The sequence below is a fragment of the Drosophila elegans genome, unplaced genomic scaffold (assembly GCF_018152505.1).
Source record: "Drosophila elegans isolate 14027-0461.03 unplaced genomic scaffold, ASM1815250v1 contig_814, whole genome shotgun sequence".
NCBI lineage: Eukaryota > Metazoa > Arthropoda > Insecta > Diptera > Drosophilidae > Drosophila > Drosophila elegans.
This window is the reverse complement of record NW_024546167.1, coordinates 12684588-12699913: the sequence shown is the minus strand read 5'-3', so window position 1 is coordinate 12699913 and position 15326 is coordinate 12684588. Positions and strand designations below refer to the sequence as shown.

Here is a 15326-nt window from a genome sequence, read left to right as displayed (position 1 = left end):
ATTTAATTACTTTCCAAGCCTATGTAAATCAAATATCTTTATATTTTTATAGGCCATGCCCGGTATGTCATTCGGCTTGTTCGTGTATGTGGTCACACGTATTTGGTCGCCTGCCAACACTATAAAAAAACTAAACGGGTAGCTGAAAATTACAATCACAGGACTCAATTTTGTAAGTATTTTAAGGCAATTGCACGTGTTTTGTGGGCATTTAAGGTAGTGCCAAGTGATCTCCACGTTTTGGCGATGCTAAATCAGCAGTTATTTAAGACGGCTAATGGGTTTTAGGGCGTGAAAATTGCCTGCAAAAAGTTGACTTTCTAGGCACGCAGTTTGTGGGTGAAAAAAAATAGACAGTATCTCTGCCTGCGGCGGCAGAGACGCCGGCAGCGCTGCCGCTGCGCCCCGAAGTCCTGCGGAAAATCGGGAAATTCTCAGCCACCTTTGGCGGTCGGAAAATAGTGCAGAAATTGGTAATGGATGGTTATCTTCGGTCACCGGAGCCCGTGCACACCGATCGTTCTTATAGGAACTAAAGGATATAGTGATGCGATTTTCAATTTTATCTAAGCAGTATCCTTAAAACACATTTGAAATGCATTTGAAGATAGTTGATTTATTTATCTTTCGATTCAACAGAGTTGTGGCCATTTGGTATCATTATTGTTCCATTGGCAGCTTATCGTAGGGCTGCAATTTTTAATCAATCTTGAAAGATCTTTAAAAATAATAATAAAACTGTCTTTGAACGGTTAAATTATAATAATACATGTAAAAAACTAAAAATATTCCATTTTTTTTAGAGGGGCCAAATAGGTTATTTTAATTGTAATATAATGTAATGTAATTATCAATTAAACAATAGCTATAATGATATCGAAGGGTTAATAAACTGCAATTTAGCAAGATTAAAAAGTATAAATATAACAAAGGAACCCATTGTGATAGAATAACCTTTAAATGTTACAAAGCTATGTTTGATTTAACCTGGTGGTTCTAGCACAATTATAAAAATAACAGAGATTAAAAGTTTAATAACTAATATTCCAACTTGCCTAAAATTGGTTCTAAACTTCGGTTCCTAAACTAGTAGACTAGAAAAGTACAAATGCACAACGAAAACACTTGATATTGCATTACAGCTGATACCCAATTTAGCCATACCCTCTGCAAGGGTATATAAATAACCCTATGAACCAAAAAGTAAACACTTGCTATTTTTAGATTGAAGGCAATGGAATCGGAGACGAAAGCCAGTGGCGAGGAGATGCAGCAGGAAAGCGCCTCGGCGGTGCCCATGGACACTCTGGACCCGCCGCCACCGAGTACCAGTTCCAAGACCCTGAAACGCTGCCTAAGTGTACCCATAATCCGGACTCCGCCGGCGGGAAAATCGGGCAAGACCCCGATGACGACACGAGCAGCGGCAGCAGCTGCTCTGGCGGCCAAGGAGCACGAGCAGACGCCCAAGAAGAGCCAACCGGTGCTGGATATCCAGATGCCGAATGTCCCATCCATCGATTGCTTCGGCAAGAACATACACATACGATCGCAGCCCAATTCGAGGGAGGTATCCCCGGCGCCCGTCTTCAATATATTCACTCCTCGAGCCCGGCGATATTCGGCCAGCTACAGTCCATTGACCACGGCGGCCAATGGAGCCACACTTTGCCTAACGCCCCGGGTTTCCCAACTGAGGCAGGAAGAATGCGCCGATCTCAACAGCCGGGAGGTCAATCACGAGCGCGAAGTTCATCGGGAAATACAAATCTCGCAGAGCTGGGAGGACCTCACGCTGGTGGCCGAGAACTGGTCATGCAAATCGGACGAGTTCTCCAACCCCCTGCAGGTTAGCCTGCCACCCACGGGCAGCACCGGCTGCTCCAGTCCCAGTCCCACGAACAATCGGGCGGGCATGAGATTGCCCTACTCCCCGTCGCCCACGAGGCGCACATTTGCCACCAGGAGATCGATGTCCCCCATCGCCATGAGGCCATCTCAACTGGGTCCCGTCAAGCGGAAGTTTGAGCTGGACGACAATCCCACGCAGGGCAGCAACTGGAGTGTCTACTCTCCTCCGCCACTGAAAAAGATATTCACAGAAAGGTAAGACATTGGCAGCTCGACAAGCATCGATTGACTTATATACAAGAAAGGGTTAGCTTAGTTAACATAACATAAAAAGATAACATATTGTATAAGGTTCACATCATCCATTTAAAAATGCATGGCTCAAAACCAGGACTGTAAATAGGAGTTATTTTCGATTCTATTAATTAGACTTTTATTTTGGAAAGCCTACTGGCATTCTTATCCTTATATTTACAAGTTTGGCTAATTTTTTTTAACCCATCACAAGTAAAATATAGTTATACTTTTTAAGTAAAAATCAGAGAAGTCTATTTAAAGTAAAAGTCTCAAAGATTCTGCTTAAATTATAAAACATTAACAACTAAACTCCCTATACCTAACATAACTTTTGAATTTTGTTTGCTAACTTTATGGTATGCCCTTCTTTTTTCTTGATTATTAATTGTTTATGATTTTATAAATCCCAAGTCACGTAAGAACCCTCGAACTGAATTTTCTAGATTTAACTTTCTGGGTTTTTCTAATCAAAAAAATGAAAGTAGGATATTTTATGTGACAGATACTATTTACAAAAAAATATTTACGCTTCGACCTATTTTAATTAGATTATTTTTAGCTATTGGGGTAATTAAACTCACGGCACGTTTTACAAAAGTTTATCTCATGCTTTTGTACGAGTATTTTTGATCAGGCTGCTAAAACAAGAAGATAACAAACTTTATTTTTATGTTAAGCTTTTAGTGACCTGAAGCTTTTTATACTTGTTTTAATTTTTTTAAGAGCAACGACATTACTTACCTACAATACAATTGGTCAGTTTAGAAAGTTAGGGCTTTTATCGCATTTTAAAATCGCTCCCGATAAGAAATTTTTTAAGCAACAAATGTTGATAGCCAAATATTAAAGCTATTTTTATGTTTACCTATTTACTTATTAAACAATTTTATACCCAATATTGTTTAATAGCTAAAATAATTACTTCAAACCTTATCTTAAAATAATATTTAGCTTTTCTGTGTCTAATTTACATTGTTTTCTAATTGTATAGTAGATGCCTTTATATTTTTCAAAGGGATAAAAATAAATGCTATAAAGATTTGTTGTAACCAAACTGTAATTAAAATGATATTAGAAATGCAATGAACATAAACAAGCAAATATGCAACTTGTTGAATATTTCAGCACGAGTAAAATGAATTGCAAAATGCTAGATAATGTATGGGTCTATAAAATCTCAAAGAAATTCACCTTATCGCAGACATTTAAATAATGTGGACTGCACCTTTCTCAAACAAAATTAAAATTGATTTCCGTACCCAAGTTAATATATAGCTCTATCTTTTCCAGTCGTGGCTCCTCACCGGTGTGCCAATCGCCCTCGTCGGTGTGTCCCAGTCCTGATTCCGGAACCTTTGATGGCCGGATAACACCCAAGCTGCTCATCTCGAAGCTGTGCACAAATAACACGGTGAGCGGAGGTGGTCTAAACAATAACAATAGCAGCAGCTCGGGCTGTCCGTCGCCCGTTTCCGCTTCGCCAGGAGGAGTGGGCAGTGGGCCCAATCTGGAGGCGGCCATGTGCCTCGTTTCCGGCGGAAGCCAAAGCCAAAGCATCGACGAGGGCATCTCGATACCAGAATCGGAGACGCTCTCCTCCTGCCGCAGTCGCACCTCCTCCATACTGTCCACCGCATCGTCTAGCACTCAGGTGCTGGTCAACGACCTGGTCGACGATGCCACTCTAATGGACGATGCCAAAAGCGAGACATCCTCCATCGGTGGATGCTCCACCATCAGCATAGAGTCCTCCTCCTGCGATAGTGGTGCCAAAACGGCAGCCACTTTCCTCAATCGCCTGGTGGTCGATTCGGATGGCGGGGGTTCGCCGCTGGCACAGAAGAGCTTCTATATCAACAAGCAGGGATTGTCGGGCGCCAAGAAGTTCGTTGTTAATCACGAAAGAACAGGAGCCACCGGCAAGGATGTGCCGCAAAAGCTTTAAGAATCGGGTGGAGTTTCGTACGCAGTTTAGCTTAGCTTAGGGGTCGATTTTAGGGATGCTTAAAAATTGAAATAATCTCAGGCGCCAAGAGTTCATCTTTGGTTCATTTTATGTAATTTACTTTGAAAACTATAGGAACTGCATTAACTTGTTAATTGTTCACGTATAAGAAAGCGAAAAGAACAGCCATGCCTCTTGTCTTCCAAAAAACTTATATTGCAAAGTGTCAAAAAACGATTTAAATGCAACTTGAAGGTAATGCTCAATATTAAATTGCATTTCCATAAATATTAAAGATGCAAAGAAAGATGATAAACATAGAAAATGCAGTTTTTCAAAAATGTACCTATACCCTAGGTGCACAACATGAAAGCAATAATCGAAATAATGCCTTTGAAAAAACATTTCAAATCAAAAGTAATGTAAACAGTAAACATTTAAAATTTTAAAATGTTCTGTAGTATTCAAAGCTAAGTTTGCTTAAAAAGTCCAAAGATCAAATAGTGGTACTATGATTTTTGTAAAAAAAAAATCGACCCAAAACACCCAATCACATGCACGCTTTAGTTGGGGGCTCTCATCGATCCCCCGACTTGCTAAATATTAGTCCGTAGCTTCGTTGTACATAGTTAAGTTGTTTGTCTCAAGTTCTAAACCATCTTGCATATCATCTATCAAAAAACACACACTCTCTCGCCCTTTCATCCCTAGCAAACATTTGTTTTTAATGTGTTAGCCTAAGGTTTATAATATATAGCCAGAGTTTTTCCCCGATGCTTGTGTTATGATATGTTTTTCATTTACAATGTTTCGATTAAACAATCCCTTTTTTGTATCTAAGTTTAAAGTTAATACGCCCATATACCATATATGGTTACTTTAGTTCCGTTATTAGTCGCCGCCTCACCCTAGAATTAGCTAAAAAAAAAACCCAATTTTGCCAAATATGTTTCCTCTATGTATGTAATCCAACATTATATTGCCTATAATGTGATCCAATTTAATCGAGGCGATATCTGCGCGTATCCCTAATCACAAACTGATCGATATATATACGCATATAAATTATAGGTTTACAATTCGATTCTAGTTATGGTAAGCGAATTTACGTAGTTTCAGAAAAGTTATACTTAGAAACGATAGAATTGCCTATTAAACATTTTTCAATAGATCACAATTGTTTGTTTTTATTTTTCGATTGCAAGGGCTACATTCGTTTGGGTTTAGGTACAATCGAGGTATGTATTTAAATTTTCCTAATCGTACTTTCGCTTTAGGTAATGAATTTTCAGTTTCAAATTATCAAAATTTCTTATTTTATAAAAACAATAAACAACACCAAAAATTGGAGATTTTTCATACCGTTTTTTAAATTTAAATTATTTTAATATATAATTAAAGTTTCTTATTTGTTTACATAATCAAAGAAAATATGATAAAACTAATTATGTATCTTAAATTAATTTATGAAAAGCTTTTAAATTTATTAAGGATTTAAGATTTTGCATACCGTTTTATAAACTTAAAATCTTTCAGTATATAACTAAAGTCTCCTTATTTATTGACATTATCAATAAAAAAATATTCTAAAACTAATTCTTTATTTAAAAGGAGTTTATGAAAAGACAAGTTTATTTAACGGGCAGATACTAAGAAAAAGACAATTACTATTTTGAAAAGACCCAAGGTTAATAACAATATATCCGAGCACTAAATCGTGCAACCATATACAAGCCTTTTATGTAAGGCACCTGCAAGCTCGAGTATGTATCCATCCATATATGTATGCATACACAGGCACTGAAAAGTTCGAACACCTGGAGACTGAGATGCCGAGCATTGCTCCCCATTTGCGAACACCGAACACCGACATACTGGTTCCCCACACAGATAGGATATAATAATGTGCATGGGTAGATACTGGAACCTCGTACTTCGTACACGGACGCCAATCCCCCAGGCCGACATCGAGGTCCAAAAGCCAGAGAACGAGACCGAGACCAATAAGTCGATTCCACACGGACCAAGTCGAGTGGGCGTTCGTTCTGTTCACTTCATGCGACTGGACGTGTGTGTGGATCCGATATAAACGAGTTTATGGCGAACAAAATAAGTAAGCGGTGCAGTCACGATCGCCAATATTCCGAGTTCGAGACACCAAAGGGGAGCCTAGCCAAGCATTCAAAGCGGATCTGGGGATCTGGCTTGATGGCACCGGGGGCAGAACTCAACTACCCACGTTAATGGAATACAAATTAGAAGAAAACACGCTATCCTAGCCTTCAAAAGTGACACTTAAAATCAAGGGCTTACTTTTTGAATATCTAATAAGTTCTGAAAAATTTAAATCCAATTAATTTTAAGTACATAAGAAAGAACAAAGGAAGTAGCCAACTAGCTTTTTTCACCTATTTACCAATTACAATAATATTTAAAGTGAATTTTTTTTATTTTCATAAGGTACGAATAAATATGAAAATAAATCTATTTCTTATTTCAAAGAAGGATCTCAGGGATCATAATTTAGAGCTGGCATATGGGCTTTTACTTTCAAACATTTTGGTTGCAGATGGCTTGTGATATGGAATTCAATCATTTTTTAAGACACACTAAAATCAATACTAAAAGAAACGCAACTGGTTTTGTTAAAAGCACTATCCCTTGACATTAAAGAAAACATTTAAGAAAGTTATATTTATTTTACAACGAAAAATGTAATCGAAAAACTTTCCATCAATCATACATACATATATAAATTTCTGCTAATCTCCATAAAAAACGATCAAAATGTTTTCGAAAAAGCTTATCCTGAAAATGGGGAGTAAAAGAGCACCAGCCAATAATTAAGTCAATTACTGAAAAACATTTATTTATGTACAATGTACACAGATGTGTGCATATGTACATATGTATATAAAAGAAGGAAAGCAACAACAAAGCTAGATATACATAAGAAGAAAAGCAACTGCGAATAAAAAATGAAGGCGCACGGTTTTACTTTTGCGCTGCTGCTCGGACGTCAATAAAAATTTTTTTTGGCGTCGACGCTGACGTCGGCGTCGCTGCTCATAGAAGTGTTTGTTGTTGTTGCTTTAACGCTTTGGTCACGCTGCTCCCTTTTCCGCTGCTCCTCCCACCGCTCTCTCCACGCTTCCGTACTCCCACTCACCCACTCTCCTCAATCCACCTCTCTCCAGCTCTCATTTCGCCTCTCTGCAAGGGCGTAGGCAGGTATATAAAGAAGGGGAGCAGCTGCCCCCTTTTGAAATTCAGTACCATGCTTTTAACAAAATAATAGAATAAATGTGAATTTTTGGAGAGATTGAGGCATTGGCTTTGGCTTATGTTCCAAAAGTGTAGTCCCCAAAAAGGATTAGATGCATTTAATAGAAAATAGCGTGAACAATTTCGGAATATATTGACTGTCCCAACTAAAAGACCTCCTGTACTATATTTAAAAAAATCAAGATCATTTTTAATGGGTGGAAATTTTTAGATTTCCCCCTTTAATATGTAGTCCTTTCTTCCTTTCCCCCCTGACTTAAATCCTCTCTACGCCTTTGCCTTTCTGAGCAATCTTGAAAATCGTGAACTGTTGTCGTTGTTGTTGCTTCGCCTGTTGCTCTGCCTGTAATTGTTTTTGTTTTAGCCTTTGTTGTTGAGCCATTTTCTTTGTTTTTCGTATTTCGCGTGGCCCGAAGAAAAATCAAGTTAACACGCAAAAGGGGGAGGTGGGTTAAGGCTCACGTTCGTATACCGAAAAAAAAGCCTTAAGCGCCGCCCGTATTGTTGTTGTTCTCTGCTCGCTTCGCTGATTCACAGAGCGAGCAGCGCTGCCGCAGCGCAGTTAGCGTTGACGCCGACCGAAGCTCGACTTTTGCGGCGATTTGTTGTTTTTGTCGAGAGGTTGCTGCTCGGCAAGCCGCAAATCGCGAATCGCGAATCCAGTTTCTTCTTCACTTCTTCGCACGGCAGACGCAGCTTGAATCGCCATCGCCGAGCGCAGAAAACTTGCGGATAAAAGCGAAGAAAAGGAGTGCAGTGTTGCGGAGAGAGAAGAGTAGATTGCAGAAGAATTCATTGGATCGGAATCTCCTTGCTGATCATATGGTTCGTATGCGTTGCGGAGCATTACTTAACTTACCAGGATTATAAAGAGATGTACAAACTACTAAATGTACAAGATGTAGTATAGACCAGATGAGACCTACACCAACTTTATGAATTACAAAACGGTTCGGTTCAGCATCCTTAAGAGGTATGCGCATTTAAGGGCACTAGCTTTAATTAGTACAATATTTAAAATTTCTTTTAACCTTTACCCAGTGTACCGGAATCTCTTTGCTGATTGTAAGTTTGAAAAAGTAACACGGCAATTAAGTTTGTATTAACGTTAACGTAAACCACAGTTTGCGATAAGGGATTTTAAATAGTATACACCAGAAACTCTATTAACAAAAATAAGGAATGACATTTAGTTAAATTACTGCGATCGTCGTTTTCGAACTACTATAAAAAACCCGATTTCTACACAATTAACTTGTTAATTATATTACTATCGTTGCAGACAGAATGGAGCTGGCTCTAAAAAAGTCATCGTCCTGCGTGGACTGTTGCAATGATTGCACTCTTATGTCCTGCTGCTCTGCCGCTGCCTGCTGCGACGCTAGCTGCGACGCCAGCTGCGGCTTAATTCCTCCCGATCCTGTCAGATATGAATACGAGGAACCTGAAGAGAACTTTGTCTCCATAGATGATGTGAAAATCAAGGGATTCCTTTGGAGAATCGGACAGCAACAGCAAGAAAAGGAGTTGGAACTGAAGAGAATAAAGGAACAGGAGAAAAGGGAGAAGGAAAGAAGGGAAGCAGAGGCGCAAAAATACCAGAAGGTAATCGAACTAGATGAAGAGGAGGTCCAACCAGGTTTGATCATCAGCGCAGCCAGGAGTTTGGCACATTGGAATTCTTCCATAAAAAGGATATCCCCAGATATCGAACTTATTCCCAGACAACAGCACAGGATTGTGGCAGAAATCGAACTAAGCGATAGTGATCAGGATCCAATTAGCGAAGGAGAGGAAGATGTCAATCTTCCATCGAACACTGTAAGTTGTGTTTTAAACGAGCAGGAGCAAAAGGATGGCCAGAGTCAGAATCCCCAGGAGCAGGTCATCATCGTGCATTCCGACCAAGAGGAGGAGCGAGAGCCAGAACCAGTGATCAGGAAGAAACCTTCTTCGTCGCGGAGATCAGCAAAGAAACGTCCATATGTCAACAGAAGGGGACGTCACCTGTTCGAGTGTCCTGACTGCGGGAAAAAAGTGCAATCCAATTACAATCTAAGACGTCACATGATGATACATACAGGTATCAAATATCGAACAATCAATAGAAAATATCAACTGATCTATTTTAATAACGTTTCTTTCAGGTGAGCGGCCTTTTCCATGCGATCTCTGCGATCGTCGTTTTCGGGAGTTTAGTGATCTTAAAAAACACCGTCGAAGGCACTCACACGATCCTCGGTTCATCTGCATGATCTGTCATTTGGGTAAACCTTTGGAGCAGGATTCCACCAGGTGTGCGGATTGTGAGAGCAAGAATCTCATGGTTAAACCCCAGCCAGATGAGCTGGGCGACAGAACCATGGAGGTGAATGCAGAGGAAATGGACGAAGACGAGGAGGAGGAAGAGGATGAGCCAGAGGAAGAGGCACAGCCACAACCAGAAACACCGCCAACTTTGCTGGTCACTTTAATACCAGCTATTCAAACTCCACCTGATAAGGTTCCCCAAGCCACGCAGCCAAGTCGTCCACCACTTCCCCGCAGTTGCAGCAGTGCCAACTCCTCATCTTCCTTGAGCAATGATGGAAACACATCGGTAAAGCCCATAAATCGCAGTCGGAGATCCTATCCCTGTCCTTTATGTCATCGTCCATTCGGAACTCGTCATAATCTTAAACGGCACTATATGATCCACACTGGAGAAAAGCCGTTTAGCTGCTCCAAGTGTAGAAAACCCTTTAGAGAGTGTTCCACCCTTAAGAAACACATGGTCACTCATGTCCGAGATCGCTGGTACAAGTGTCTCAGGTGTCCCTTAAAGTTCAGGGACTACCTGGAGTACGCTGATCACAAAACCAGTCATCTAGATCAGCTAAAGACTCCATCCAATTACGAAAGTGATGATGATGGCGAGAGTTCTATAGAAGACTGCCTGGAATGCTGCGAGTGTCATCAGAGATTCACGGAATTGGACGCTTATACGGCACATCTCAAGCAGCACGACTTGGAATTATACGGGATGAGTGTGGATGATGTGGTGGACGAGGAGCAAGAAGAGGTAGATGTGGCATAGATAGACGGATTTGTTATTGAATTTAACTCTATTAATTTTTTAAACCCTTAATAGTATTAAATTGATCTAAATAATCAAAATCCGTTATAATTGAATTGTAAATCCAAAAACTTTGTCAAAACATGGCTTAAAGCTATTAATCATCCTAAAACATTCCCCATGCTAAGCAGCTATCATGCTACATTTAAAATAAGCCTTTTAAAGAATGTAACTCTAAAGAACTGAAACTGAAAATTAAATCCTTGATCAGGAGCCTTGGTCCAACATGTATTTGTTATGAAAACTTACTGAACTAAACGATAAGCTCCCTATTAAAGCGCCTTATCAATTGTATTTATTTATAAATATTATGATATATACTTTTATTAAAAAATTAAAGTATTAAGTGCACAAGAGTGGGTGAAATATACAAAAGCAAATCTGCTTGGGAGTCCAACAATTAAAGAGATTGAGCTAAAATCGATTTATGAACACGTTAACTACAAAAATAAATAGTAAAGAGGAGTAAGCGTAAAAAAAATGACTAAGATTGGGGCGCTTAGAGCGGGAGAATCCACAATGTAATGATCTTTAGATGCCAAGCAGTACGGGCTTGGTTTCCTTGGCACACTTGAACACCGATCGCATCATTTTAAGGAACCCAGTGTCTTTAGGTTTTTCCAATCCCCGCTGAACACGATTTTTCATAACCGAAATAAATTCCTTGTTGCTGAGTTGGTTGTCATCTAAAAGGGATTGGAATAATTTAGTTACATAAAACAGAAAACATGGGTGTAACTGCATCATTGTTAAATTAAATTTAAATTTTTAAATTTTAGCTAGCTAAACTCTTTTTCAAGATCCAAGACTTACTGTTCTCATCAAAGATGGTAAAAACCACATCCACTACATGATCGGAAAGATTGACCATGGCCACCGTTTTGGCCACATGCTGCAGTGTTTGCTGATCAATTGAAGCACCGGCAATGTGATAGAAAGTCAGAGCAGTATCCACGTCATTGATGTTGTTCAGAAAGTGAAAGAAATCCAGATAATCCTGTTTGGAGATGCCTTTCCCGTGATCCCTAAATCTCCTCTTAACTCTCTTCAATTTCTTTTGCTTCTTCTTCAAGGGATACCCAGCGTAGGCCAGAAGAAGTTCAGCGAAATCTGCTTCCGTTATATTGCCTTCTTCGTTGGGTTCTTTTCTCTCAAATTCGAGGGACAAAATCTCCTTTTGCAATTGCTCCTGGAAATCCAGGAATTTTTCGATAGTCAGCTTTTCATCCATATTGGGGCCAAAGAAATATGTGATTAAAGCTGAATTTACACCCTGAAGAAAGGAATCAAAATAAGATAATTAATATTTTATATTGATTTCTATTTGAACATTAAACATTTAAACTTGTATGCGTGGGAGCAGGTGCATCGGTGGATTTACTACCGTAGACAAAATGTGACTTAGTTTTAGTTGAGTGCGATTGTGTTTGAATGTTTCAAAATATATTCGAAAGGGCAAAAAAAGTTAATAAGCATTATCACACAAAGTACCTTTAAGGACTGTTAGTACGTCAAAAACAGAGGGAAGTTAAGATTTGATATGTACACAGTTTAGACAGCGTTCAATATATAGGGTCAAAGCCAAAAGACAGAGAATATACAAATATATAAAAAGTAAACGTTTTTAGTACGGCTCGAGGTACTCTCTTTTTTATGCTTTTTTCTAGGAAAATAAAGGCTTATTACCTTAAAGGTGTTTCCTGTATTAGCGTGATCGCGATGTCGGGTTCCCATGCTAGTTTGCTGTCGCACCAAAGTGGCCACCATTTCGAATTCCTCGCAGTCAACATCGCCGTCTCCATTTAAATCAAACATGCGGAAGGCAATCTCAAAGTGGCGACGGGAAACTGTTAAAAGAAACATTGTAATTTTACCACATTTATAGGTAACATTTCGTATTACTTGAGAGCACTGTGAGCAGGAAAATGTAGTCGGAGAAGGTGATCAGTCCATAAGAGCCAAGTTTATAAAAAATGCTGTCCTTCTGAAGGTGAAGATTTAGCTGGTCGCCAACAGACTGAAAATGCGAGAGGGAGAGAGTTAATGAATATCTAATTTATTAGTTAGTTTAATATTTACAGTTTTTAATAAGTAAAATATTTTTATTACACTATCTTATATCTGCTATGGGTTCAGATATGAATAAAATTTGAATTAATAAACTTACCTTAGGATCATAACGACGATATTGGTCCAGACCCAAGCCTAAAATAAATAACCATTATTGCAAGACAAGATATCACATTTAAAATGTTAGTATTAATAAGGACTTTCTATAGCTTTTCCCTATACGGTTTACTGACACATACCATCTGGTTGCTTCATGCCGGGCGTCATACTGGTTAAAAAATCGGTCGGAGTCATGTAGACTTCATGACGATCGTCGGCCACGGGCACCTGGATGGTGGCAAAGTAACGAAACACTTTGTCCGGAGTGGAGAACTGCCGTATGCGGTTCTCGTACTCAATTATCTAAGGCAAACGACATTACTTTAGCGCACGAAGGTAGGAAATGTGAAAAACGAAATAAATTCCACTGAACTGAGGGTCAGAAAATAAACCAAACCTAAAGCTAACTCAAATGTGTCAACAAAATAATATATAATTCTAGACATGGGCATCTGGATGAGTCAATTACCATCTGGCTGCTTGATTCCCGGATATATAGAGCGTAGAAAATCCTCGGGAGTCATACAGACAATCGTTTGCGTGGCATCCTGTAATCGCACGGTAGCAAAGTACCGGAAAATCTTGTCCGGCGTAGAGAATTGCCGTATACGGTTCTCATACTCAATGATCTTCGGTTGTGTGTGATGTTTTTTTTTGTGTTTGATGGTGGGTAAAAAACAAGACGGCACGAACATAAAAGTAAAAGAAACAAAGATTTTTTGCGAACGTAATATAATAAATTTAGAAATATATTGAAATCGTTTTTTTAGGGGTTTGCTCCGGTTTGCACAGCTTTAAATGAAATTTATTTAAGAATTATTCTTTACCCATTTATTAGAATGTCTAAAGACCAATAATTTGGTATTTGCTTTGATAAAATGAACAAAAAAAACTTTTTACTTAAAAATAGGCAAATTTTAGTATGACTTAAATTTGTATAACGTTTGTCATGTTTTTTTAATTATAAAAATATTTCTTATCAAAGCAATACATTTTTATACCGAACAATACATAACAAAAATTGTTACACATTTTTAACTAAGCTCAGAATAGAATTTAATAGTGTACAGAACTAGAATGTGAAAACCGGATAAAAACCAAAATTTACAGGACGTTTTACAGAGTTAAAGAAAGCAGATTTATGTAGCGTCGTCAAGCTAATACCTTTCTTTCGCGGAAACCGACTTTCTCGCGGATCTTCTTTCCTCCATGCAGGTGCAAATCGGAGCCACCATCCTCATCTTCGCCATCTTCCGATTCGGAATCGGATGACTTATCCTCGCCATTAACGCCGGCCGCTGAAGAAGGATGTTGTCCAGCATCCGCGTCCACTTTTGGCATCAGTAGACGCTTTACTCTATAAATAGATTCCATAATCGTAAATTGTTCGGACTTTGCAAAAATACTTTATTGGTTAGTTTATACTCACTTGCCCCAATCCAGCACCGATATCATGAACAAGCTAAGGATAAACATGTGAAAGTATTTTGTCACATTGGGCGTCTTTTCTTCCTTATGGCCGAAACGTTTATAGCCTCTAATTTGCGTCGGACTTAAATTGGCACTCGATTTGGTAAGATCCTGAACAATTTTGTTGCTATTTTGGTTGCACAAAGTGGAGGCCAATGCGATTTGGGCTGGTTTTTGGAGTATGTTGAAGGTCCTTGGCCTCGACAAAGCAGCCAAGGCCTGGCGGGTCACTAGGAATCGCAGCACAGACATTATCGTTGTCCTGTTTCTTTTGTTTTTATCTTTTCAAATAGATCTACTCGTTTTTATGCGCATTTTATGGGCAAATATTTTAGTGATACCGAATTCTGCAATGTGGATTATCCCAACTCTTGCAGGTGTGCAAGACTGTTGTTTATGTTTGAAAACAAGTATTTTGAAACAGAACAGGCAAAAAAAAATTGTTTATACGATAACTGTTGATAAAACTAAAATACAATTTTTTCCACTCGCAACAAATATTCAGATATAAAATATATTAGTAAATGTACTAATACTCATAGAAAACGAGACTTTTTCCACGTCTATGATAATACCATATTTCTAAGGGGAAATCATTTTATCACATCCAATCTGAGCCATGCACTTGCGGAATAACACCAAACACCAGAGTTAGTAAAATCATATGTCCGTCCTTTTATTTATTTATTAAGAGCTAACTAGTAATTAAAATTATTAAGAAGCAGAGGAAAGCTAGGGCCTTCAGCTCAGGTTTTACAAAAAATATATTATTATATTGTATATTATATTAATATCTGCTAATGGTAATCTAAGGAGAGAGATTATATATGGTATGCCTGTAATATTACTACTCGTTTAAGGAAAAATTATAAAACGTTGAAACTTAATAATTTTAAACCCATATAAAATTAATTTAATCTTTAGGCTGCCGTTATAAGAAGTGCTTGCCATTGAACAAAACCCTTTTAGTATTAAAAACGTTGAATGTTAACAAATCCAAACTATCTCAAAAATTCCACGCTAATTTATCCTTTTTATAAACCCTAAACATTTTTCAGTTGTACGAATATGTGCTAGTGGAATGCGGTTATTTTAAATATGTTTGGTATATTTAGTGTATTTTCACCAAACAAAAGTAGTATATTTTAAGCATTAGTGATTTGGTTTTAATTAAATTCGTGATAGAGGCCACAC

At 38.5% G+C, this 15326-nt stretch overlaps 3 protein-coding genes across 5 annotated transcripts; 2 read left to right on the top strand and 1 right to left on the bottom strand.

Moving 5' to 3' along the window:
- The first annotated feature begins 155 nt into the window (after positions 1-155).
- Positions 156-5270, top strand: LOC108139015. Of its 2 annotated transcripts, none has more exons than XM_041710482.1 (3): positions 156-170; positions 1225-2106; positions 3439-5270. In XM_041710482.1, the coding sequence occupies exons 2-3, from the start codon at positions 1235-1237 to the stop codon at positions 4091-4093; spliced, it is 1527 nt and encodes a 508-aa protein (XP_041566416.1). In that variant the 5' UTR covers positions 156-170; positions 1225-1234; the 3' UTR covers positions 4094-5270. The 2 variants fall into 2 exon arrangements, with proteins under 2 accessions (XP_041566416.1, XP_017117108.1); XM_017261619.2 differs by lacking the exon at positions 156-170 and adding an exon at positions 361-473.
- Positions 5271-7933: 2663 nt separating this feature from the next.
- Positions 7934-10724, top strand: LOC108139005 (zinc finger protein 184). The gene is made up of 3 exons (XM_017261600.2): positions 7934-8203; positions 8661-9461; positions 9526-10724. The coding sequence occupies exons 2-3, from the start codon at positions 8666-8668 to the stop codon at positions 10452-10454; spliced, it is 1725 nt and encodes a 574-aa protein (XP_017117089.1). The 5' UTR covers positions 7934-8203; positions 8661-8665; the 3' UTR covers positions 10455-10724.
- Positions 10725-10787: 63 nt separating this feature from the next.
- On the bottom strand, positions 10788-14487 carry LOC108139006 (calcium uptake protein 1 homolog, mitochondrial). Of its 2 annotated transcripts, none has more exons than XM_017261605.2 (8): positions 14092-14487; positions 13827-14019; positions 13132-13291; positions 12661-12698; positions 12396-12510; positions 12180-12340; positions 11307-11766; positions 10788-11179 (listed from the first exon to the last, which is right to left on the bottom strand). In XM_017261605.2, the coding sequence occupies exons 1-8, from the start codon at positions 14382-14384 to the stop codon at positions 11025-11027; spliced, it is 1575 nt and encodes a 524-aa protein (XP_017117094.1). In that variant the 5' UTR covers positions 14385-14487; the 3' UTR covers positions 10788-11024. The 2 variants fall into 2 exon arrangements, with proteins under 2 accessions (XP_017117094.1, XP_017117093.1); XM_017261604.2 differs by lacking the exon at positions 13132-13291 and adding an exon at positions 12803-12965.
- Positions 14488-15326: the final 839 nt, after the last annotated feature.

Coding starts and splice junctions, on each gene's coding strand:
- LOC108139015 (XM_041710482.1), top strand. CDS start 1,235: ATGGAATCGGAGACGAAAGCCAGTGGCGAGGAGATGCAGCAGGAAAGC. Junction 2,107..3,438: donor AAAAAGATATTCACAGAAAG/GTAAGACATTGG, acceptor TATCTTTTCCAG/TCGTGGCTCCTCACCGGTGT.
- LOC108139006 (XM_017261604.2), bottom strand. CDS start 14,384: ATGTCTGTGCTGCGATTCCTAGTGACCCGCCAGGCCTTGGCTGCTTTG. Junction 12,966..13,826: donor TCGGTTTCCGCGAAAGAAAG/GTATTAGCTTGA, acceptor CGTTTGCCTTAG/ATAATTGAGTACGAGAACCG. Junction 11,767..12,179: donor ATACAGGAAACACCTTTAAG/GTAATAAGCCTT, acceptor TCCTTTCTTCAG/GGTGTAAATTCAGCTTTAAT.
- LOC108139005 (XM_017261600.2), top strand. CDS start 8,666: ATGGAGCTGGCTCTAAAAAAGTCATCGTCCTGCGTGGACTGTTGCAAT. Junction 9,462..9,525: donor TCACATGATGATACATACAG/GTATCAAATATC, acceptor CGTTTCTTTCAG/GTGAGCGGCCTTTTCCATGC.